The sequence below is a fragment of the Littorina saxatilis genome, linkage group LG9, assembly GCF_037325665.1.
Source record: "Littorina saxatilis isolate snail1 linkage group LG9, US_GU_Lsax_2.0, whole genome shotgun sequence".
Taxonomy (NCBI): Eukaryota; Metazoa; Mollusca; class Gastropoda; order Littorinimorpha; family Littorinidae; genus Littorina; species Littorina saxatilis.
This window is the reverse complement of record NC_090253.1, coordinates 19,769,539-19,795,465: the sequence shown is the minus strand read 5'-3', so window position 1 is coordinate 19,795,465 and position 25,927 is coordinate 19,769,539. Positions and strand designations below refer to the sequence as shown.

Genomic DNA, 25,927 nt, shown 5'->3' with positions numbered 1-25,927 from the left:
TTTTTGGGGGGCCTAATTATATGCTTACTTCCCCTCAGCGCATCCTTGGTTTACTGTGTCTTCTCTACAAATGCTACATCTGAATCTCTTTTACAAACATAGACATTTTCTGGCAACTAAGAATGGTAGCGAACACAATGCAAATGTCTTGTTCCTATAAGCACATCACTAATATCTGAAAAAACATCAAAGTATTACGTAGTTTTACTGCTGCTGACTTGGAAGAGCAACACACTTGTATGAAACTCATTCTGAAACACTTCACACCTCTGCAGAGCTTTTAAGATATGTACTAACACACAGACACGCACACGTACTGTAATATACAGAGATAGACAGCTTGGTAAGCTCTTTTTTCCTTCGTATGCATGTTGAAAAACTCACCTCTTTGAGATCATTTATCTGTTGGATATACTGTGTGTTGGCTGCCTCCAGCTGGCCAATGTACCTGAAAAACAGAACTCAAGCGTAATTATTGAAGAATCGCAAACTATGCATACAAGTACAAACTGCATTAGAATTTGCAGCAAACCAAACACAGGAATATAAAGGCACATAGTAATTTTCAGAGTTTAAATTACATGGCACTGAGATATGAACAATCCGAAACGTAATACATCAGTACATTTCACATTGATTCACATGATGATAACCAAAACATTATTACCTTTCTGTGACCATATACTTCAAAACTAAAAAATTTATTCATAATGCATAAAAATGCATGGTACACCAAACCCAGACAAAAATTAAAACAAATCCTCACCACTGCTGGTCGCGAGATTTCTGATAGAAGGTTGGAGGTCGCACTTGAAACCTCAAGGTCAGGGTGTCCCTGCCGTTGGACGTGTCAAGGTAACCTTCGCTGGCCAGGAGGTCGAGACGAAAGAAACGGTTGTAGCCCCAGCATTCTCCCACCTCAAAGTCGGAGGCGAACTCGCGCACAATGTTCTTGCTGGCGTCTCGTGAAGCCTGGTGAACCATCTCCACGCGGTATTCATACCTGAGGTTGAAGACATAACTGTAACTTAGCTGTCAGTCAAAACGTCACAATCATCAGCTACAGCTGGATGTTGCTTTCTCTATTACCCTTTTACCAGACACAGGATTCTCATTTTTAAGGAAAACTTTGGCACAAGCTTCAAATTCACACATGTATATTCTGAAGCCCAGTTGCTCTACTCAATAACTGAGTTTTGCTAATTCAAAGAGTGATTAATCCAAAATTTTAATAATAAATTTTCATTTAATTAATATACTTACCCAACTCACATATAGCAATTAACTCTAGTTCAGTGCTGGTAACGCTGTACACGTTCCCCTTGGTAACAAGGGAGACCACCCTAAAAAAGAGTGATCCATCCCATAATATCAGACCGATGTCCGGTCCAACATCCGTATGCGTGCGCATACGCCGCCATTTGTATCATTCGAACGAAGCCCAACTCACTACTTTTTTTAGAACCCAATACCACCACAGCGGGGAGGCGGGAGGGTTTAAACGATGTGAGTTGGGTAAGTATATTAATTAAATGAAAATTTATTATTAAAATTTTGGATTAAATTACATATTATTACCCAACTCACATATAGCAGATTGCTACTATAGGTGGCGGGTATATAGCGAAAATTAAGATATTAGAACCTGTCCTGCGACTACCACAACAGGTAACGCGGAACTGCCGTCCTGTAACAAGACGCCTCTGAGGTAGAAGTTAATAAAAACCTCCTCAGACCGCCAGTAAGCCGACTCCAGTACTTCAGCCAAAAAGGCCCGACCGGAGGACTGCCAAAGAGGAGGCCCATGCCCTTGCCTCAAACGTTCTAGCTATAGAGAAAGGCAAAACTGCCCTAACATCTCCAGACTGTGATTGTCAACAGGTAAACCTCTGTGTGATCAACATGGAGACTCACTTGGTTAAAGTCCCTTTCGCAATATCCTTACACCTGCTGTGTTAAGCGATATCATAAAAGCTTCTGACTTTCTGACCAATTGCCGAGTCCGTGACAGGTACCTTCTGAGCGTCCTCACCGGACAAATAACCACATCAAGCTCCCCAGGAGCAAGAATCCAGTGTAGCAGTCCATCTAGGTAAGGTTGACTACAAAACGTCATACCTCTACCAGAGTAGATAGACCTTCTTCCCTCCATAACTCAGTGTTTAACGTCGTTTTCAACCGTTCAAGGTTAAACCACGACGGAGATGAAAGATAAGGCAAATGCCCTTTGATTCAATGATCTAACAAGATCCGTGAAAGACAGAAAAATCCTCGAAACTCGAAATGTTAAACTGGCTAAACGTGACTCTAAAGGAACCAAACTCATGCTTCAAGAAAAGAAAGTGCAATTGGAAGCTGGTTGCCCCCATTACCGCTTAAATGCCGAGGTTCAATCACGACCGAGATGAAAGATAAGGAAAGTGACCCTTGATTCACTAATCTACCAAGATCCGTGCGAGTCAGAAAAATCTTCGAACCTCGAAAAGTTTAATTGGCTAAACGCGACTCTAAAGGAGCCCAACTCTCACTTCATGAATTGAGAATGCAATTCGAAGCTGGTTTTCCCTATTTTCCGCTCAAATGCCAGAAAATTTCAAAGAAAACCCACAAGTCATAGATCAGTCTTTCTTAAAAGAGCTGTCTTTATTCAAAATAGCCAGAAAGCACGCTTACTCCCACTTCTCACAGAAGCTACTAGAGTAAGCTTAGCCGTTATCCGTGATAAATCGCCAGGCTAGCCTTGAAAAAAGGGTAAAGCCAAGCTGCACCAAGCCGTAACAACGTGACCGAAATCTCATAAAGTCTTAAATAAGACATGGAAGACAAAACGGAAACCCAAAAAGAAAGGTGGATAGCCACCTGCAATAAACAGAAAGAAGAGGAGTTCTTTCCGTAAGAAAAAAGCACTTTGAACCAAGCCAGTCAAAGTGGCAAGTGAACAAAACACAAAAACCCTATAGAGACTCTGAACCAAATCCAGAGTCGAGGCGGAAGCCCCTGAGAATTTCAAGGATACCCCTACAGTAGACATCCGTGTAAATCGAATGTGAGAAAGCAAAGATGCCTTCTTGCCAGCCTTAAGAGGTCTGGGAACCAAGATTGCAAAGACCCGTCTGTGAGACCAAAAGGTCGCCGAACAGATCTATGAAAGAGCCCTGTGAAAGCGAGGGTATCGAGCCAAAGCTAAAATAGACAACAGCCAGCCTGAAGCTTTTCGTTTGGAAACAAACAAACCGCCAAGGCCTGCCTAACGCTTTCCCTTTTACCAAGAGCTTCTCTTAGAAGGAAAAACCCCGCGTGCATAGCAGCGGATTCAAAGAGATAACTTTCAAACGAGAAAGAGATTAAAGTCACGCCAAAAGAACAAAACTTTGAAGGCAGAGGCTTACTCCTAGGTAAAAGACGGCAAAGCAACATCCTTTGCATCTGCGTCCTGTAGGACCACAAAGATAGCCATACAGAACGTAACCGCCCAGGCGAGAGAAAATAAAAACAAGTACAAAAGAGCCCATCAAAAAGAAAAGATGAGACAATCTACCCGAGCTAGGAGACCTTGATCTTACAGACAGTTTCTCCTTGCTATCAAAAACCCAATGGATGTTTGCCAAACCCGAGGGCGGTTCCGTAGAACGCAAAAAGAGAACCTAAGTTCTTAGGCTTGGCGTTAACCGAAGCCTACAGAAAGCGCTCCGTGAGTGACACGCTACTTGAGCGTGCAACACAAGCCAAAGCACCCTCGCCACAGGTCACGCGTTGTCCACCAAGGAAGAGCCAAGTGGTGACAAAGAAGACTCGCTTGTGAAAACTTCCACAAGCACAAAGGATCCCGACGGAGGATCTAAGGGCTTGACACTCAAAGATTCTCCTCGGAAAGCTCAAAAGAACTACGAACTGCCGCGAACAGCGACACAAGTGAAGTAAGAGCCTCCCTCCTGTTCAAAAGCATTATAATGATCATCGAAATGATGAGACCCAGTCACCCATCCCGATAAGGCTAAACTTGCCAACATCGGAAAATTTTCGAAAAAACAGAAAATTTCAAACGCCAGAATTCCATGACCAGATCTCCATCCACCTGTCCCAAGCCAGCTGGAAGACTGGAAGGGGAAGTGGATACAGCCTGTATAACAGCAAAGGAACCGCAGTAACGGAACCGGAAGCCAAAAGCTGAAAAGTGCCGACTACCAACGCAGTGTTAACAGTAGAAGGCTGTCCCATCCTGTAACCGGAAGATGCAGCCGCAAAAGCGGAAGCGAAACCGGCCGTGGATAAGTAAACATGAGAACCAACCGGTTGTATAGAAACACACCGGAAGATTCCATAGAACCTCGACCCATTACAGCTGCGAGCGCCACTGCCCTTGCTAACTTGAAATGGAACCTGAATACAGTGCTAATCGTTAATGCGGAAGCACCTACATCTGAACAGCCGTCAAGCACAACCGTGCAATCCGGAAGCTGCCTTCCTGTTTGACTCAAATTATCCAACAAGGAACCAGCCTTACTGCTCGCTTCCTGCCCCCCAGGAGGAAGCGGAAGTCAAAACTACAAGAAATATGCCATCTTCAGGGCAATGAACGACGATTCCCGGCCGCGGAAGTGAACCTACTGTTCCTCCGAACTCCGGAAGTCGTCGAACAAAGGCAGGGGTGGACGAGGCAAAAATATTCCTCAGCCACTCCTTCCTGTCAAGTCCTAAATGCCGTTTATCACTGCGCACATCACTGCGCTGGACACCTTGAACGGCAAGTTAAGCTGGGTGACATCCACCACCGTGGACACCTCTCCAAACATCACCTTCCTACTCGGTATCAAAGTTAGGAAGGTGACCCCCAGAGAGACTCGCATGGCCAATCCAAGAATCACCCAGCCCAACAACTTCCTGCCCCCAGGGCGGAAGCTTACGTTGCCCAGCCACGAAAATGCGTGCTACATTCCTCGCGCGAACGTACACCACTTTCACCGGAGAACCCGGCTACACGTGGCCATATGCCAACTCCAGGGCAATGGACAACGATCCCCGAAAGCTGAAGAGAACATCCTGTTCCTCCGAACTTCCAGAAGTCGGAACCGGAAAGAGGTAGAGTCAGTTACGCCCTGCTCTCAACCACCCCTTCCGGTCAAAACTTAAATGCCGTTTTCCGCCGACCACGTCACTGCGCTGGACAACTTGAACGGCAAGTTAAGCTGGGTGTCATCCATCCCATGAACGCACCCTCGTTAACCTTCCTGCTCGCCATCGTAGTCAGGTAGGTGACCCTAGAATGACACCCATGGTCAGCCCCAGAGTCACCAATAACTTAAATGCCATTTCCGTTAGCCCACGTCACTGCGCTGGACAACTAAAACGGCAAGAAAGCTGGGTGTCGTTAGCCTTCCTGCTCGCCATCGAGTCAGGTAGGCCACCGCGGCCTATTCAGTCACACCGCCCTGCTGGAAACCAGACGCAGGAGGTTGACCTACCGACGGACACCCGCGGTCCGTCTCTCAAGGCTGGGAATCCTCTACCACTGAGGCATCCCCGTCATCCGCCCTAACCTACGACTCGAGATCAAGCTCAGAGCCAGAAGGCAGAACATCAGACAGTTTATCGTCGGCAGAACCGACCACTTCCTGCCCCCAGGGCGGAAGAGGACTAAAACGGTCCCCGATATTCTCATAAAGAGACGTACGGAGGCGTTCGTCCTTTCGCTGCTCATAAGAACTCTCACGACATCCATCGCCAGAGAGAGCCCCCTGAGCTCGCACACCGGCAAGCGGTGTAGACATACCTTGTACTGGTGTCACATTCGGGAGAGACACCAAGTCGGTACCCCCATCCTGCGAAGCATGGACATCCGCCCGAGTCACAGTCGCCGAAGGCTTAGCGGAAGTCGAAGCCGGAACTGCAGGCGACCGCCGGATCTTGGCTAAGGAAAAAAACATCAGAAACACCCGACGGAAGCGCACACAATTCCTCCCGAGTGGAAGATAATCCAGACGCTAATGACGAAAACTTGAGAGCTCAGCGTCAACAATAAAGAAGCAACGTCGGCTGGCGCTAACCCAGGGCAGCCAGGCGAAACAGAAGCAGAAGAAGCTACACCAGAACGACTACTCTTGTCAGAAAGTAAACAAGTCTGACCGGAAGATTGTTCGTACGTCTGCTAACACGGGAGACTTAACAGAAGTTGACTCAGATGACACAGACGCGGACTTCCCTGCGCCCTTATCTCTCCTTGAGCTTCTTTTCGGAGGCGTAACGTCAGCTACCTGCCTCGAACTAGGCTTCCGTTTAGCGCTATCAACAAGCGAAGCCTCCGCCATAGCAAACAACTCACGAAAAATTTCACAGAAAACAATTTCAGAAAAATTTCACAAGTACACACGAGCGACGAAAACGTCGCTAAAGTTACAACAAAAACGGAAAGATCTCACCACACAGCATAGGTACAGGTGTAAAGTAAAGGCGGCGACCAAGGGGAGAAGCCAAAGCAAAAGACTCTGGCGAAAAGCTGAAAACAGCAGGAGCGTACATCAGGAGCGTCCTACCCAGTTGAACCGCTGAGAGAGAATGATACAAATGGCGGCGTATGCGCACGCATACGGATGTTGGACCGGACATCGGTCTGATATTATGGGATGGATCACTCTTTTTTAGGGTGGTCTCCCTTGTTACCAAGGGGAACGTGTACAGCGTTACCAGCACTGAACTAGAGTTAATTGCTATATGTGAGTTGGGTAATAATATGTAATTTAATAGAGCCTTTTAGTTGACAGAACTCTGGAAACTTACATTAAACATTGTCATATCTCATGTAAGACTTATAAGGCATTTCCGTTTTCTTTTCCAGATTTCTTGAAAGAAACAGACCTGATGTTATCCATTCTTTATCACTCTGGTCAAATAAGGCGCAAAACATTGACAGTCTAAATTTGTGGAAAAATCTGCCAACTAACGTCTGTGAAAGGTTTCAAATCAAATGAAAGCAAGTCAGCTCGACCAGACCATATGCTTTTCACTCACTTGGAGGTTTCAGGGAGACCAGCGGACAGCTCCAGGAAGACAGAAAGGTAGTTCCCCCTGACCACTCCATTGCCGTCCTGAAACACAATGAGTTTACATCAGTTTTACACAATGCATTTACATCAGTTTTCCACAATGCGTTTACATCAGTTTTACACCATGCGTTTACATCAGTTTTACACAATGCGTTTACATCAGTTTTACACATTGCGTTTACATCAGTTTTACACATTGCGTTTACATTAGTTTTACACCATGCGTTTACATCAGTTTTACACAATGCATTTACATCAGTTTTACACAATGCATTTACATCAGTTTTACACAATGCATTTACATCAGTTTTACACAATGCGTTTACATCAGTTTTACACAATGCATTTACATCAGTTTTACACAATGCGTTTACATCAGTTTTACACAATGCATTTACATCAGTTTTACACAATGCATTTACATAAGTTTTACACAATGCGTTTACATTTCACAAAGTTCATCACTACCCACACATACTGCACCATGAGTGCCAAGTACGTACATTTTCCTCAACCCTCTCCTCTTGCAGAAACATCATTCCATTCTTTTCTTCTTCAAACATTTCATGGTGTAACCTTTCTTGTTTTCTGATTCTTGATCTTGGAACATTCAAAGTCTATATTTTTTAGAGTTTCCCTTCCCGCCATGTTTTGCTTGCAGTTGATTCGAACTATTCACTAGTGTGTTAAGCTCTTGCTCATCCGACAACAAATGCAAATTCATATACAGCAGTCCCTCTCATGAACGGACACCCTTGGGCCATAGCAAAACTGTCCGTACATTGCAGGTGTCCGGTCACGGGAGGGGTGACCACACCACCCCCTCCCCCATACACTCACACAGAGACACACAAACAACAGGATTGAGTCTATGATAATCACTTCTTGTGGCTACTAAACAATAACAATAAACTCCTAATACTTCTTTAAACGTTCTGTAAAAAGGATTTGTATGAAAAGTGTTGAAAAGAAGAGATAAAATAAATCCTCAAGGCAGTGAACACACTCACCATGCACCGACATACGAAAGCAGCCACACAAACACAGCACAGAGGAGCGTGTGCAGATGCTTTGCAAGAATAAGCTTGAAAACCAGTTTGAATAAATAGCAGCAGATAGAGCTGCATGTCATAATCATGTAATTTATTTTTTTCTTGTCTGGCTTTATTGACTGCATGCCGATCATGTGGCATGGCAGTGACTTAATTTTCACTCTTCAGTCGGAAATACACTGTACATAACACAGCTCCCATTCTCCCTCACTTTATTTAATGCCTACCCCAAGCCGTGACAACTGATGCTTGGAAATTGTGTGGAAGAGTACACCTCTCTATTTCTCTCCAATGCTCTTCCTGCTGACATGCAGTGACACCGGACACCCCACAGAGTTTAGCCAGCTAACCCTCCACCCCCCCCCCCCCTTCCTCTCTCTCTCCCTCCCTCCAGCCATGTACTGTTGGGGGCTGTGGCCAGAGAGGCCAGATGCACTGTTCACTCAGAGCAAAACCAGTTGACAGTGTCGTAACTTTTGACAAAGCAAGACAACTGAAGGGTTCATAGATTAGGCAACCGACTCACTGGTCAAGGCTGAGGGGAAACAAGAGTATCTTGTCAATGAAAGAGGTTAGGCCTACACACAGACACACGATGCTGAGAACTGTGGCCGGTTTTTCACTCACTTTCGCTCAGGACCTTCATCAACTGTGGTTTCTGTTGTTTACGTCCAACAGACAAGAATAAAGAGCTCAGTGCAGTTTCATGTTGGCATCTTCGCATGTACTCCACTCCTGACCAAAACTACCCTCCTCAGTGATGGGTACACGTGCACTCAAGTTATCAGTGACTGTCATCACGCCATTGCGGCTGTGATCTTTGTACCAAGAACCGGACTGCTCTGTTATCGATTTTGTTGTGGTGAAAATTTGACGATGGTCTGTCCGTACATTGGAGGTATGACCTGCTGTTGGGACCGAAAATGAGTGTCCGCGTCCACGTTTTGCAGGTGTCTGTTTAAGGGGGGGCAAATATAGAAGGAAAACACTCCGTGCCGAGCAAATGTGTCCGTACATGTCAGGTGTCCGCTCACGCCGGGGGCCGTACATTGCAGGGACTGCTGTAACAAAACCTTATTCTTTATCAAAAGTGTAGTCTACATACTTCAAAGAAATCAGAAAAAAAGAAAGGTTAACTTGTACTTTGTAGGACATTGGATTACAATTAAATGCTACATAAAATGTCCTGCTTTGGGAATTGTTCATGCCAAAGGTTAGCATGCTTTCTGTTTGAGATTGATTTCATGTTGTACAAAGCATGACGGTTTCTGAACTCACAGGGTAGACTTTGAGTCGCCAGCTGAGACCCGACACGTTAAGCGGAGGGCTGTACACTGGGTCCGCTCTCTGCCGCAGCACGCTGAAGTTCTTCATCACAAAGGTGCTGGTGTCGTACTGTGGCACTATCTCACTGTAAACACACAATCAAGCAATGAACATTTTATTTTCACTTTATTTCATCTTCATCACTTTATTATACCTTCGCAGGCAAATGTAAGCTCACTTACTCCCATTGAAAAGCTAGCAGCAACAAAAGTAATGCGCTACCAAGGTGTGTGAAGGTGTAATGGTGACTCGGGGGTAGGACATGGATACTACCACTGAATTTGCACATATAGTTGACACGTGTCTGTCCTAGTTTAAATCAAAACCTGTGACCCAAGGATCCCAAGTTGTTTACGTGCTCTACCACCTTCGCTACCAGACCACAAAGCAAAGAGATGACAAAGTGATCTTGCCTGGGGGCCAGGTAGCACAGTTGGTAGAGGACTGGACTTGTGATCCTGCAGTCACGGGTTTGAATCCAGGCCGGGACAGACACTCGTCAACTTTATGCGCATACTCAAGAGACGGTATCCATGTCCTACCCCGTGTCACTGTGGTGGCACGTAAAAGACCTCGGTCATTCTGTCATAGGTGCAGGTGGCTGGTTACACCTAAACACGCAGACACCTGGGTAGCGCGACTTTTGTTGCTGCTAGCTTTCCACTGGGAGGAAGCGACCCGAATTTCCCAGAAATGGGATAATAGAGTAAATGAAATGACCACATATGAGATCACTGTGGTACTATCTCATGGTACAGACACAGAACATGATAGAGATCAGAGCTGGTGTGGTACCATCTCACTTGGTGGAGTGGGGTGGGGGTGGGGGGATAAGATTGAGACACAGACACACACAAATCTCAGTCATCCACTGATACAAGTGCAGTCACACGAAAAACTACATTGTATCACCAAAGCAAAATCCTCAAGGTACAAAAAAGTCACCTGGTGAAGTCAGCAGGCACAGGCGCTGTGACGAAGGAAGCCATGGGGCGTAAGTGCACCTGACGAAACAGCTCCATCATCTCGGCGCTACGGCGAATGAGCTCCGCCCTTCCACTACTGCTGAGCTCTCCCCCCACCTTGTCCAGCACCGACTCCCACAATTCTGCTTCCTGCGTCAGACGATTCCGCTGACCTGTAAGCAGAAATGAAATTATTATTATTAGGTGAATAGTATTCAATAATGTCATGTTGAAATTTCCTCCGCTGAAATTTCTTACCATGTTGGAAATCTGATTTACTGACCAACTGATAGACCTAAAAAAACTGAATTAAACTTTAGAATGCTAAATATTTGATAATCTTTTAAGGACCTTGTCCCCCTTTCTCCCAAGAAAAGACATCACTTGTAGCACAGCATGTGAATGCGTGATGTATTGTGTAAAAAAAATTCCATCTCACACGGCATAAATAAATCCCTGCGCCTTGAATATGTGCGCGATATCAATTGCATAAAAAATAAATAAATAAATAAAAATAAATAAATAAAAAAATCCCTGCGCTTAGAACTGTACCCACGGAATACGCGCGATATAAGCCTCATATTGATTGATTGATAGCACAGCACTAGAAGACAATTATTACAATCATCTAACCAGCCAACAACACAACACTCTTCTCTAAGTTGCCCTGCACCACAAGCATGGAATGTTTTCAAATGGCAGATAAACACAGGATCATGAGTCCAGAGCCTCCATTAAACTTTCACCAAAGAATGAACACTGTAAGGGTAAACTACAGTGGGTGTGTCCTGAAAAAGCTCAGGCTTGTAAGTTGTATCTGGCCCCTCCTCTCTCAAAAGAACATAAAAAAGAAAAGAAAAACATCACAAGATATAACTCGGATAGTATACAAATGAACAACCTTATTCAGAAGAGTGAACTACTTTCTTCAACACTTACCCATCAGTGTGAGCAGTTTGCTCTTGAGTTGAGACTCCAGGCGAGCGATCATCAGCTCCACAGCGTTGCGGATCTCTCGAACTCGCTCATCCTTGGCATTCTTCACACTCTCGATGTTCCGCTCCTGATAAAACAACAGTTACTAACATTACAAAATAAACACATGTGGAGAAGGAATCTCATATTTTCTGGAATTGAAAAGATGACAGCTATAGGAGAGGTGGGGCAAAGCAGATGCAACGGAAGAGATAAGCTGAAACTGTAAGTGTAACAGTGAGAGAGAGAGAGAGAGTGAGAGAGAGAGAGAGAGAGAGAGAGAGAGAGAGAGAGAGAGAGAGAGAGAGACAGGCAGACAGACAGACAGAGATAAACAGAGTGACAAGAGATCAAAGAAAGAGAGAGAGAGAGAAATTATTTATGGTGAGAGTGCAGATGGAAAGGAGAGAGAGAGAGAGAGAGAGAGAGAGAGAGAGAGAGAGAGAGAGAGAGAGAGAGAGAGAGAGAGAGAGAGAGAGAGAGACAGAGAGAGAGACAGAGACAGAGAGAGAGAGAGAGAGAGAGACAGACAGACAGACAGACAGACAGACAGACAGACAGACAGACTGAGACAAACAGAGACAGAGAGAAACAGAGTGACAAGAGATCAAAAGAAAATACATACAGAAAAAACAAGTCGCGAAAGGCGAAATTACTACATTTAGTCAAGCCGTGGAACTCACAGAATGAAACTGAACGTAGTCCGCCGCTAGTGCAAAAGGCAGTGAAAGTGACGAGCCTGTTTGGCGCGGTAGCGATTGCGGTGTGCTTCATAGCACGCTTTACTGTACCTCTCTTCGTTTTAACTTTCTGAGCGTGTTTTTAATCCAAACATATCATATCTATATGTTTTTGGAATCAGGAACCGACAAGGAATAAGATGAAATAGTTTTTAAAACGATTTCGGAAATTTAATTTTGATCATAATTTTTATATTTTTAATTTTCAGAGCTTGTTTTTAATCCAAATATAACATATGTATATGTTTTTGGAATCAGAAAATGACGAAGAATAAGATGAAATTGTTTTTGGATCGTTTAATAAAAAAATAATTTTAATTACAAGTTTCCGATTTTTAATGACCAAACTCACTCATTAGTTTTTAAGCCACCAAGCTGAAATGCAATACCAAACCCCGGCCTTCGTCGAAGATTGCTTTGTCAAAATTTCAATCAATTTAATTGAAAAATTAGGGTGTGACAGTGCCGCCTCAACTTTTACAAAAAGCCGGATATGACGTCATCAAAGGTATTTATCGAAAAAATGAAAAAAACGTCCGGGGATATCATACCCAGGAACTCTCATGTCAAATTTCATAAAGATCGGCCCAGTAGTTTAGTCTGAATCACTCTACACACACACAGACAGACAGACACACATACACACACACACACACACACACATACACCACGACCCTCGTCTCGATTCCCCCCTCTATGTTAAAACATTTAGTCAAAACTTGACTAAATGTAAAAATGATGGAATGAGAAATAGTAAGAGAGGCAGGCAAGAAAGCCAAAGAGACACTGACACAAACAGAGGGAAACATAAAGAGACACTGACACAAACAGAGGGAAACATAAAGAGACACTGACACAAACAGAGGGAAACATAAAGAGACACTGACACAAACAGAGGGAAACATAAAGAGACACTGACACAAACAGAGGGAAACATAAAGAGACAAAAAAAGAGAAAGACCGGGGCAGTGGGGCAGCGAAACAGGGACAGAAAGACTGACAGATACGGCCAATCAAACAGACAGATGCAGAAAGCAATACAGTGGAGTCCGGGTACAACGAATCTCAAGGGAGATACATTTTAGTTCGTTATATCAGTAATTCGCTGTAGAGTTTTCAACCCTAAATGGCCTCAAGACAAGTTTTCCCAATCACCTTCAAATGATCGTCCCATCGATCTTTCCTTGGAGAGTACAATCTCTGCATGTTTTCAACAGCTTCATAATATAATCCATAGAGAGAGGCAAACTAACAGCGGGAGGTGCATGAAAAGCGTCAGTTTTCACGATAAAACTTTGACTCGCTCATTCACGGGACATAACTGCACTCCGGACTGTCCACAGTGTTGAGCAATTTAGGAGACTTCACTGCCTGAGGAGAGTATTGATTCAAACGAACGCGTGGTTCTATATCGCGTCACTCGGTCACGGATCGGAGAAAACAAAAAAACAGTTCCAGATTTCGAAACCATGTCCGTCAGCAATTGTTTTTAGCAAGACAGACCACATGTGCACGAGCTTCACTGACATACATCGCAAAATGTCATGACGTCACCACAACTTTCGGTTTTGGTTCGATCTGTTCCGTGCACCTCCCGTTGTTAGTTTGTTCAGAGTTCGCTCATTACGCGATGTGCACTTGTGTTTGTGTATTTTTGTGTATTTTTGACTTGGGAGACAATTATTGACATCAGTTCGTTGTAGCCTTGTGACTTTTAGAGACAAAACGGCTCTGTGGCGATGAAAACGTGTTTGTTAAAAGAGGGGTTCATTATGCAAATGAGTTCAAAAGGTTCGATGTAGCCGGAAAGTAACAAGTAAGAAATAGAAGGCTGTCTGCCGGGAAATCAATGGCAGTTTGTTAAAAGAGGGATTTCGTTATACCCAGGTTCGTTATAGCTGGACTCCACTGTAGTCCCCGTGTAAAATAATACTCGCCACATCCTGCACAAGGCTGATAAGCTCCACATGACGACGTCTCAGCTGACTCAGTTCCTCCACAACCTTCTTGGCGTGCTCTTCGTAGATTCCTTCCAGCGGTTTGAATGTGTGGCCAGAGTGCTGAGCAAAAAGAAAATGGGCTTAGTTATATCAGCAGAGGAGAAGGTATTGGTGTGGTGTGGTGTGGTGTGTGTGTGACTGGTTTCCTGTGTGCTTGCATGCACACATAAGTTTGCATGCATTTGTGTATGACATGTGAGGATGTGTGACTGTCCTGTGTGTCTGCATACCTGCATGTGTGTGTGTGTGAGTGACTGTCTGAGAGACTCCAAATGCGTGCATAACATACATGTCTGAGCGTGTGTACCTACACGCGTCTGCCTGCATTGATGATCTGATCAGTGAACATTCACAAAAGTCTTCAAGAGGAATCAGAGTTTGGGATGAGAGAGAGACACACAAAAAGACACAACACTGTTTGACCATTACTCACCGTTCCTCCCCAGAGAGCACACTGGTGACAGATACATTCCTTGCATGTCCAGCAGTACACAGTCAGCTTCTCCTGGTGCTCTGCACACCTGCACACAGCAAACATATCCACAATCAGTTCATAAAGAAAAAGTTACAACAAATCACGAACAAACTTATTCAAAGTTTGAAGTTTAAAGGAGAGGCCACTAACTGTGCCCACAATCAGCAGTTTAAAATTTTCCAAAACTGAATATTGCTGCCTCCACAGGGATGGCCAAATTGTCTGCCCCAGGGGCGTGTAAAAAAATCCGCCAGGGGCCAGTGACTTTCCTGAAGTTACTCGCCCGGCTGGCCAGTTAAAATTTTGAGATTTGGCCATCTCTGCTTCATGCAATAATGGTGGGGTGGAAAACTGTCATATAATTTTAAAGTCTACCCATAAGAAATGTTGCCGTATACAGGAGCTGTAACCCACAAATACAGAGAAAAAAAAGAAGCATCCCAGAAGAAAACATGGCATGAAACCAAATGACAGGAAAAGGGTTTCTGATGAAACATACTCAGCATCTGAGCAAGCGTGTCCAGTGGTCTCGTTCACATGACTCCTTGCCATTTCTACGGTGTGAAACCCTTAGTTACGGTAGCTTGTACACACCACAGCTCTTCTCCATTGTCTCTTTCATTATTTTGATCTATTTGTTCATTTATCTATCAACGACAAATGGTCTTCAAAGCGGCAACAAGTTCAGTACATGACTACATTCTCAATCCACTCTGCATCAGATGTTAGGTGCATTTCCTTTCCAGTTCTATTTTCACTCGGCTCAGCTGAAAGGCATGTCTCAAGAGGACAGCACATGCTTCTGATTATACCCCTTTCAGATCACAAGCCAACCTACACACACACACACAAACATGAGAAACAAAGAGAGGAAAACACAAATCACAAAAACTGCATCTCAATACTCTGCACACTACGCAGTAGACAGGAAGAGATCTAGTTCCCAATGACAATACACGAGCCCACTTTTTCCCTGCCCTTTTCTGTTTGTAAGGTATGCATGCGGTCGGCGCTAATCGACATCCCCGCTTGACATCAGAGGCTCAAAATTCTGACAGCAAACATTGCCAGATCGCATCTCTCTTGGGTGGCATTACAGACATATATGCCAGCAAGTTGTATTTGCGCCCTTGGTATGTCTGCTTTCCAACAAGTGTTGTGCTAACCGAGATCCTGTACATCAGCATGTTCACCTTTACTCAGCACAACAAACAGGTGCTTGTAATATCACTTTAATTATGTGGAAAAGGGGAATAGATGAGGAAAGTTGGGGTGGAGAGTAAATCACCTGTTTGTAGACGGCCAGACAGGAGCAACAGATTCAGACAACCAACCGCAAGATCCACACGCTACAGAAATTCGTTCATTCCATCTGCAATTCACATCTTCAATTCTCAGGTGGGGCGGTAGATGCTGGTGTTGTCGCTCTGATGCACGGGGTCAGTGTTCTGTATTGTTTCAGTATTGTTGATTTTGTTTTGCATTCTACTCTCTTAATCTTAGACAACATGTGATAACCGGCAAGGTGCTGACTTTCTTTTGTGCATTGTTGATGGTGAATGCATGTTAATTTATTTTTAATATACTTTCTTATGTGATAACCAATGTGCTATATTTTCTCAGGACAAAGAACAAATGTTTATTTTGAATGTGTTATGTATGTTATTATTACGGACACAAACGCTCAGCAATGTAATTTCTCTTTTAGAGATTAATAAAGTTATTGTATTGTATTGTATTGTATTGTATTGTAAATCTGAGACGCACACTCAGGCAAAGAAAACGCTACATCCCTCTGCAGAAAAAGGAGAAAAGAAGAAAAAAGCTGACCCCCCCAACAACAACAAAAACTTTAGAATCAGCCCTTTCACCCCTAACCATATGCTGTCCAAACTCTTTTCAAACCTGCATCCTTCCCAACTGTCAAACCATGCCTCTTAACCCTTTCCATATCCTCTGCCTTACCATCCCCCACAATACCAAAAGTGTCCATTTTCTACGTCCTGAAATTCAGTGTAAATATTGAAGCGTCATTGCTTCATACTCTAAACTTTTTCTGGAACTTCACTTAACGTTACTGTCCATTTCATCGCTTCACTTGTTCACACTCTGATCTATGTTAATATCATATTATATGATCATATTCTGTATTGATCAACAACTCTCTGTGGAATAACTCAATTCATTGTAACCCCACTTCCTTCCTGCACATGCCCTTCCACTCGCAACCTGTGCATAATGTCTTTGAATTTTGTTGCCTGTCATTTGTTCACACTCTCTAGTCAACAAATTAGACCTGTATTTCTTGCATGCCATTTCTTCACACTCTCCATTCATCAAACAAAAGACCTGTCGCTGTGACATTCATACAGGGGTTATAAGCCGAGCTAGGTGTAGCACAGATCAAATCTATACATGTAGGGTACACACACAGGAGACACCCACACTGCGGGCCTGTATTGATCTGTGCTAATTGAGCGGCCTGACTGGGAATGATAAATATCTCTGACACCTCCATGTATGTTCAGGGGAATGACCTCGGATGGTAACGCCGGGGCAGGGTCCAGGGGAGTGCGTGTGTCACTGTGTGTGTGTGTGTGTGTGTGTCACTGTGTGTGTGTGTGTGTGTGTGTGTGTGTGTGTGTGTGTGTGTGTGTGTGTGTGTGTGTGTGTGTGTGTGTGTGTGTGTGTGTGTGTATCACACGAGTGTGCATGTGTATGTGTGAATGCTTGCATGCATGCAGAGAGATTCAGCTAGAGAGAAGGCGAGGTAGGGAGAGGGAGAGACAGGAGAAGATTGACAGGCTAACTGACAGACAGAATGTGCTGTGTATCTCAAATATTATGCATACATATTCAAGACAGGGATACTCAGGCACAGAGACAGACTCTGAGAGAAAGGGTAGAATGAAGGAGTAGGGTAGAGAGAGAGACCAACAGAAAGAGAGAGTACTAGCGAGAGAGAGAGAGAGAGGGAGAGAGAGAGAGAGAGAGAGAGAGAGAGAGAGAGAGAGAGAGAGAGAGAGAGAGAGAGAGAGAGAGAGAGAGAGAGAGAGAGAGAGCACAAGCGAGTGAGAGACAGAGAGAAAAAGAGAGATAGCAAGCAATGAAAAAGCTCCCATTAAAATGTACTAGTCTTAGACAGCAAAATGGAATGTCACCTCCGACCAATTTTCACACGATGCCTTTTCTAACCCTTTCCACTCTTTTCTGCTGGCAATCACACAAATGGCCTAAACCAACATAAGAAAAACAGAGAAGAGAGGACAAGAGGTGTGGAATTATTGATTATAACAAGCCCCTTACTCCAGCAATAACCGAAGAGCCCAGTGTATTGCTTTGAGCGAATCCGTTGTCACTATTTTTTTCCAACACAAAAAGTTACCAACACCCCCTCCCCACCTCAAGACCCCCAAATCGAAGGCTCCCTCCTTTTAAGATCATGCCTTCTCTGAGTTTCTCTTCACAAGGTCTGTAAATGTAACCCCCTTTTAAGACTCCCTCCTTTCCTAGGGCCTGATTTCATCATATTTTTGGAGTGTTTAGAGGAGAGGTTCCACTGTATTATTACTATTAATGTACTTATGGTAACTGAATGTTAACAGAATTTGTCTGAGCTAGCATGGATTTTATAGTGTTAGGATGGTCTTGGGGGAATAGATGGTCACTGAAGTGAGTAATGTCTTTACATGACTCACTGACCAATGATGTCAAATGGAAGAAAATCTGATTCTGTGTGTGTGTGTGCGTGTGTGTATACTTGTGTGTGTGTACTTGTGTGTGTGCAAACCATATCCACCATGTATTACATCATGGGCAGATTAACTTGTTTTTACCCTAGCGAAGCAATAGAAAATGGGCAGTTCTTATCATACCAGCAATAGCATTAGCAATGACACTCGAACCCTGAAAGCTTCCTTGCTCTAAATTCGTAGGTCTTCAAACGCTTGAGCGCTTGAAAAGCAAACATTCATTTCATCAAAAAAATTACATCGCATCTTCGCTGCAAATCAATGGTTTTAGAAACAGCTTCGAACACAAACATTGAAGATAGGGTCGTTCAAGGGCAAATCAATAGAGTCAGCAAGACCATTTTTTCAGCTGGTCTAAACGTTGCGTTGATATCTTCACTACTACTAATAGTGAATAATACTTTCCTTTGTGCAAATGAAGCTTGAGAGTTTCAGCACTGAACAAACTAATCAATGGCATTCTGTTGAGTAAATTTTGCAGTCTTCTGTTAAATTAGGAAACATGGAACTAACATTTTGTATAGATCGCAGCACTTGTGACTTGGCTGTGAGTATTCTCAATGCTTATGTGCCGCTAACTCCCAGAACTGAACAGGAAAATGTTTTGATGGCTCAGATCAGTGCAAAGATTGCCCTGATTACTAGGTGAGTCAAAAGTTACTGGTGCACCTCGTACTAGTATTTTATTTTTATTTTTAAGACAAGGGAATTTATCTTGAGAAGCATCGAACCGCCAAACACCCTGGACAGACACAAATAGGCTGCCTGGTATTTCAGTTTTCAGGACAAATATACTGCGCAAAAAGAAAATCATTGATTTCATTTTAATTTGCAGGGTTCTTCAAAAGACAGGACCGGGCAACAAAATGACAGGCCTGCCTTAGCAGCGGCAGAGAAAAATAATTTCCAAGATAATCACATTTGTTTTGCTCGTTGATCTGTCTCTCCTTCTTTGCCTAACAAACTGTCCCTGCATATGCGCTCGCCTGATTCACCACACTTGTTGTTGTTGTTCAGTTCTGGGGGTTGGCGGCACATAAGCAGGGCTAACACACACAAAAATTGAAAAACCTGAAAGGCCAGGGTCTATGGCGGCAGGGCCAACGGCATGCTAGGGGGTCTGGGGGGCATTAGAAGCCGAGGCTTTTTTTTTTTTGATCTTGTAGAGGCAAAGAACAGCCTGTCCTGGTACCCAAATTTATGTAAATAAATTATAAAATAATGCATATTCTGCCTCCATCAACCATCCAAACTACTTCAACTTCAAGTAAGAAACCGGATTTTCCGGTTTTAAAAGTTTTCAAAAACTGAATTTCCGGCGAGAACCGGAAAGGTGTTATAGCCCTGCATAAATGTTCAAAATACTGGCCAGGACAGGTTCGACTGTATCAGTACTATACCTTAGAACTTAAAGATACTAAAGGTCTGTAATGGGTTAAAAAAAAAATTTTTTTTTTTTTAAATATGTATAAAAATTAAACGCCATGCAGATGTGGGCATCACAGTTTCCAAGAGGTGTAAATTTCAACTCACTGGTCCTTCTCCGACGTCTCTGGACGCTGCGTGGGGGTGCACTGTTGCAGTGTGTCCAGTTGCTGAGTGACCTCCTCCGCCCACCGACAGTTGACCAGCTCGTGAATGTGCAGCGATGCTCTGAAACACAAGTGGAAAAGTGCGTCAAGCAAAAACAGCGAAACCCTCCTTCAAGACCCCTAAAAAAACTGAGAAAATCAATATCCTTAAAAAAGAAGGAGTCTGAGATAAAAAAAAACCAGTGTGGGCCCCCATGTAGCTCAGTCGGTAGCGCGCTGGATTTGTATCAAGTTGGCCGCTGTCAGCGTGTGAGTTTGTCCCCACGTTCGTTCGGCGAGAGATTTATTTCTCAAAGTCAACTTTGTGTGCAGACTCTCCTTGGTGTCCGAAACCCCCCCCCCCCCCTGTGCGACAGACACATGTAGAGAAACAAACAAAGAGACAGACACATGTAGAGAAACAAACAGCGACAGACACATGTAGAGAAACAAACAAAGAGACAGACACATGTAGAGAAACAAACAAAGAGACAGACACATGTAGAGAAACAAACAAAGAGACAGACACATGTAGAGAAACAAACAAAGAGACAGACACATGTAGAGAAACAAACAAAGAGACAGACACATGTAGAGAAACAAACAAAGAGACAGACACATGTAGAGAAACAAACAAAGAGACAGACACATGTAGAGAAACAAACAAAGAGACAGACACATGTAGAGAAACAAAGAGACAGACACATGAAGAGAAACAAACAAAGAGACAGACACATGTAGAGAAACAAAGAGACAGACACATGTAGAGAAACAAAGAGACAGACACATGTAGAGAAACAAAGAGACAGACACATGTAGAGAAACAAACAGCGACAGACACATGTAGAGAAACAAACAAAGAGACAGACACATGTAGAAAAACAAACAGCGACAGACACATGTAGAGAAACAAACAAAGAGACAGACACATGTAGAGAAACAAACAAAGAGACAGACACATGTAGAGAAACAAACAAAGAGACAGACACATGTAGAGAAACAAACAGCAACAGACACATGTAGAGAAACAAACAGCGACAGACACATGTAGAGAAACAAACAAAGAGACAGACACATGTAGAGAAACAAACAAAGAGACAGACACATGTAGAGAAACAAACAAAGAGATAGACACATGTAGAGAAACAAACAGCGACAGACACATGTAGAGAAACAAACAGCGACAGACACATGTAGAGAAACAAACAAAGAGACAGACACATGTAGAGAAACAAACAGCGACAGACACATGTAGAGAAACAAACAAAGAGACAGACACATGTAGAGAAACAAACAAAGAGACAGACACATGTAGAGAAACAAACAGCAACAGACACATGTAGAGAAACAAAGAGACAGACACATGAAGAGAAACAAACAAAGAGACAGACACATGTAGAGAAACAAACAGCGACAGACACATGTAGAGAAACAAACAAAGAGACAGACACATGTAGAGAAACAAACAAAGGGACAGACACATGTAGAGAAACAAACAGCGACAGACACATGTAGAGAAACAAACAAAGAGACAGACACATGTAGAGAAACAAACAGCGACAGACACATGTAGAGAAACAAACAAAGAGACAGACACATGTAGAGAAACAAACAGCGACAGACACATGTAGAGAAACAAACAGCGACAGACACATGTAGAGAAACAAAGAGACAGACACATGTAGAGAAACAAACAGCGACAGACACATGTAGAGAAACAAACAAAGAGACAGACACATGTAGAGAAACAAACAAAGAGACAGACACATGTAGAGAAACAAACAAAGAGACAGACGCATGTAGAGAAACAAACAGCAACAGACACATGTAGAGAAACAAACAGCGACAGACACATGTAGAGAAACAAACAAAGAGACAGACACATGTAGAGAAACAAACAGCGACAGACACATGTAGAGAAACAAACAAAGAGACAGACACATGTAGAGAAACAAACAGCGACAGACACATGTAGAGAAACAAACAGCGACAGACACATGTAGAGAAACAAACAAAGAGACAGACACATGTAGAGAAACAAACAGCAACAGACACATGTAGAGAAACAAACAAAGAGACAGACACATGAAGAAAAACAAACAAAGAGACAGACACATGTAGAGAAACAAACAAAGAGACAGACACATGTAGAGAAACAAAGAGACAGACACATGTAGAGAAACAAAGAGACAGACACATGTAGAGAAACAAACAAAGAGACAGACACATGTAGAGAAACAAACAAAGAGACAGACACATGTAGAGAAACAAAGAGACAGACACATGTAGAGAAACAAACAGCGACAGACACATGTAGAGAAACAAACAAAGAGACAGACACATGTAGAGAAACAAACAAAGAGACAGACACATGTAGAGAAACAAACAAAGAGACAGACACATGTAGAGAAACAAACAAAGAGACAGACACATGTAGAGAAACAAACAAAGAGACAGACACATGTAGAGAAACAAACAGCGACAGACACATGTAGAGAAACAAACAAAGAGACAGACACATGTAGAAAAACAAACAAAGAGACAGACACACAACGTTAATCAACAAACAAAAACGGTAAACAGTATCTCACCTGCAATGTGGACACTGTGATCTCTGTTCCGTGAGCCATCGCTGAAACACAAAGTACCTCAAAATATATCATAGTTTTCTTAGTGTTCACATACACACACCTGCACCCACCCACTCACTCTCTCCCTGGTACATTTTTAAGTTGATTGCGCCACTAACTGATCAAATAAAACTAATTTCTAGTTTTCTTTGCAGAAGATTCTTGTAATGCCTGAATCATACAACTAAAGTGTTCAATATCAGACCAGTTTATTTTGTTTCTATCTAGTCTTGCTTGGAAGAGACTGTTGTTTTGTCTCAATCCTACAAGGCAGAAAACAGCTGAAATACTGTCATATTTTGAAAAATATCGAAACAAATGTTTATCATTTGGACAAATAAGAAAAGTATAATCAAGATTTAAATCAAAGTACCAAGAGGAAAAAACAACAACACTTTTAGTTTTAGGGCAGGAACAAAATCACGTGACTGTAAACCTACATATGGAACAATCTTCCACATCTCTCATGCAGTCATGATCATCATTACAAGCAATACCATCACAAGTTGCTACTCCTCCTCAGAGTGTTGTCCTCCACCCCCCCCCTCCCCCCAACTATCACCCCCCTTCCAATTGTATCCTCCCTTTTTATGTATCCTCATCCTTAACAGCACACAGCATGCACTCAAGGCTTCCCTTTCTCCTCCTAATTCATTTTCTCATCAAGCAAAACTAATCTTTTGCCACTGTCTGAGTGTTAACTTCAAAAGCTGCTTTGATGGGCCCAGCCCAGCTCCGAAACCGATGACGTCTCTCGTCTCCTAGCCCGGATTCGACCCAGCATTCAGAGAGTGAGACAGGACTCTGACGCCGAGAGATCAAGTTGCAAAAAAGCAATCACAGAAAGTAGAAAGCAGAGATGAAAAAGCCTATCAAAGCTGGAGCCGGTTTCTTCTCTGACGTGACAGAGAGATAACTCTGGGCGAATCTTGGATCAATAATGGCTGTAAATATATAGTGTGGCGGAGAAGTCTATCCCTATTCTTTGATTGATTGGGCCAGGCTTCATTAGGGTGAATCCTGTGGTGTGCGCACGGAGTGGGCTTCGCCCGAATTCTCGTTTTTCTTCTCAGCTTCTCGGCAAGAAAAAGACACTAAGGATTTTAACTTTCCCATGCTGAAACTGTATCACTATCAGTCTGCTGGATTTGTAGCTGATGCTCTTCTTACTCTTTGTATGAGTCATCAAAGTTATGTAGAACTTGGTAAATTCTGTTAGGACGTTAAACTGAGTAATCAGTAGTAAGAAGGTGGCACGTTGTAACAGCTAAACTGATGGCAGCCGTGTGAAACTTAAATGCTCTCACTTCCCACCTAGTAGAACACGCCACTAATGACATAACAAATCAAACTAAAAATATGTTCTTTAATGTCCTTGAGCGGATGCAACTGCAACCATTGAAACCGAACTTATCTAACTACATTGACAGTAATATATATACCTAGCTTAATCTGTACATATGATTTGAGCTACACCTACGCATGTAGACAAACAGAGAATTTAGAAAGGATTGACACGGACCTTTATAAATAAACTCAAAGGAAGTGGGCCTCAGCAAAAGTAATAAGACATTACCAACTAAAATCATGCACAAAGCCAGAGAGCAAAAACATTGAAACAGACAAACAAACAAACACAACAAAAACAAGGTCAAGGATACATAAACCAAAAAAAGAAAAGGAAAATTATTATAAAACCAATGTTTAAAATACTAAAAATTAAAATGTGCAAACAGTATAACAAATCTTTGCATACTTCCAGAACTTGCCCATGAGTTTCAGGAAAAGCAAGCTAGGATCAATACTAATTCTACCTCAGGACTGGTCCAATAAAGATCTGATTGACATACGAGGGTCAACTGAAAAGTATCGGGCCCGACCAGGAAGGAGTTGACTTATGAGTCTAGAAAAAGTTTACATTTCAACATTGTCCCTCCGGACCTCCACACACTAATGTTCTATCTGTGCGTTAGATCCTTTTCGCCGCTGCTGCAGAGGCCTTTGTATTGCAACCGTTGGAAGTCCTCAAAAGCAGTCATGACGTCATAGTCCGTTTCGTAGTGCTCAACCCTGGGGTACTTCCTCATGGTTGCAAACATAATATCGTTTGAGAGTGCCAAATCTGGCGAATACAGCGGATGGTTAACGATCTCCAAGCCGCATTATTTTGTTGCCATGGAAACCAAGGACTTCGGGCAGGGTCGTTGTCTAACGGAGCAACATCCCTTTCCGGAGCGTTCCTCTGTGCTTAGCCTTGATATACTCTCTTAGTTGACTCGGAAATATGAAATAGAATTCACCGGTTACTGTCTCATCTTTAGGAACTAAGTCCAAAACGAAATACTCCTCTGTGTCCAATCAAATAGATGCCATCACCTTTTTAAGGGGAAATGACGCTGACCTTCTTTAGGTGGGCATAACCTAGATGCCCCTACTGCATGAACGGTTGATTGGTTTCAGGTTGAAAGTGATGTACCCTAGTCTCATCATCAGAAACAAATCGGGACATAAAATCCACTCGATCTGCTTCAAAAAAGCGTAAAATGTCGCGTGCTATGTTCAATCTGAAGTGCTTCTGTTTTGGTGTAAAAGTTTGAGGACCTACCTTGCTTAAACTGTCTTCATGAAAAGTTTTCTGCACAGAATACTCCAACTCTTTCATGTGAGATGCCAAGTGTATCAGCAATGTAATAAATGCCCATTGGTTAATTTTGCATCACCAGCGCGCAGACAGCATCAACGGTTTCTTGAGTTGTAACCGTTGGTGGTCTTCCACACCGCTTGTCATCTTAAACGGGTTTCCTTCCAAGCCTGAATTCCGCTGACCACATTATTATTGTGGTCTATGAACCCCTGCCTAACGTTTACGTCGTCATTATGAATTTCCCGTTGGCTAAATATTTTTCTTTGCAAATATTGGATCCCTCAGTAAGCTTATTGTTAGTTTTCTAGAATGTGGGGTTAACAGTGGGGTATGGTACTTTGAGAAACCAAATGCACACAAACTAGCCGGTGAAAATACGTATTATTTTGCATGAAGTCTTCATGAGAACCTTTCTTAATTCGACATGCCAAGTTTTGAATGTCTAAGGCAATTCCTTCCTGGTAGGGCCCGGTACTTCTCAGTTGGCCCTCGTAATAAAAAACAAGTCGCGTAAGGCGAAAATACAATATTTAGTCAAGTAGCTGTCGAACTCACAGAATGAAACTGAACGCAATGCCATTTTTCAGCAAGACTGTATACTCGTAGCATCGTCAGTCCACCGCTCATGGCAAAGGCAGTGAAATTGACAAGAAGAGCGGGGTAGTAGTTGCGCTAAGAAGGATAGCACGCTTTTCTGTACCTCTCTTTGTTTTAACTTTCTGAGCGTGTTTTTAATCCAAACATATCATATCTATAT

At 43.1% G+C, this 25,927-nt stretch overlaps 1 protein-coding gene and 1 long non-coding RNA gene across 4 annotated transcripts in view; both read right to left on the bottom strand.

Annotated features, from left to right (window-relative positions):
* LOC138975554 (uncharacterized) overlaps positions 1 to 25,927 on the bottom strand; it is a 324,129-nt gene that overhangs the window by 242,411 nt on the left and 55,791 nt on the right. The gene's annotated exons all lie outside the window — the stretch shown is intronic.
* Positions 1 to 25,927, bottom strand: part of LOC138975539 (E3 ubiquitin-protein ligase TRIM37-like) — a 54,172-nt gene that overhangs the window by 15,680 nt on the left and 12,565 nt on the right. For all 3 annotated transcript variants that reach the window (XM_070348250.1, XM_070348248.1, XM_070348249.1), the window contains exons 3-12: positions 22,488 to 22,528; positions 19,859 to 19,978; positions 14,532 to 14,619; positions 14,036 to 14,158; positions 11,323 to 11,446; positions 10,364 to 10,556; positions 9,371 to 9,503; positions 7,006 to 7,082; positions 767 to 1,003; positions 385 to 448 (exon numbers count right to left, since the gene is read on the bottom strand). In XM_070348250.1, coding sequence (XP_070204351.1) covers positions 385 to 448; positions 767 to 1,003; positions 7,006 to 7,082; positions 9,371 to 9,503; positions 10,364 to 10,556; positions 11,323 to 11,446; positions 14,036 to 14,158; positions 14,532 to 14,619; positions 19,859 to 19,978; positions 22,488 to 22,528 — 1,200 coding nt within the window. The remainder of the gene's footprint in view (positions 1 to 384; positions 449 to 766; positions 1,004 to 7,005; positions 7,083 to 9,370; positions 9,504 to 10,363; positions 10,557 to 11,322; positions 11,447 to 14,035; positions 14,159 to 14,531; positions 14,620 to 19,858; positions 19,979 to 22,487; positions 22,529 to 25,927) is intronic.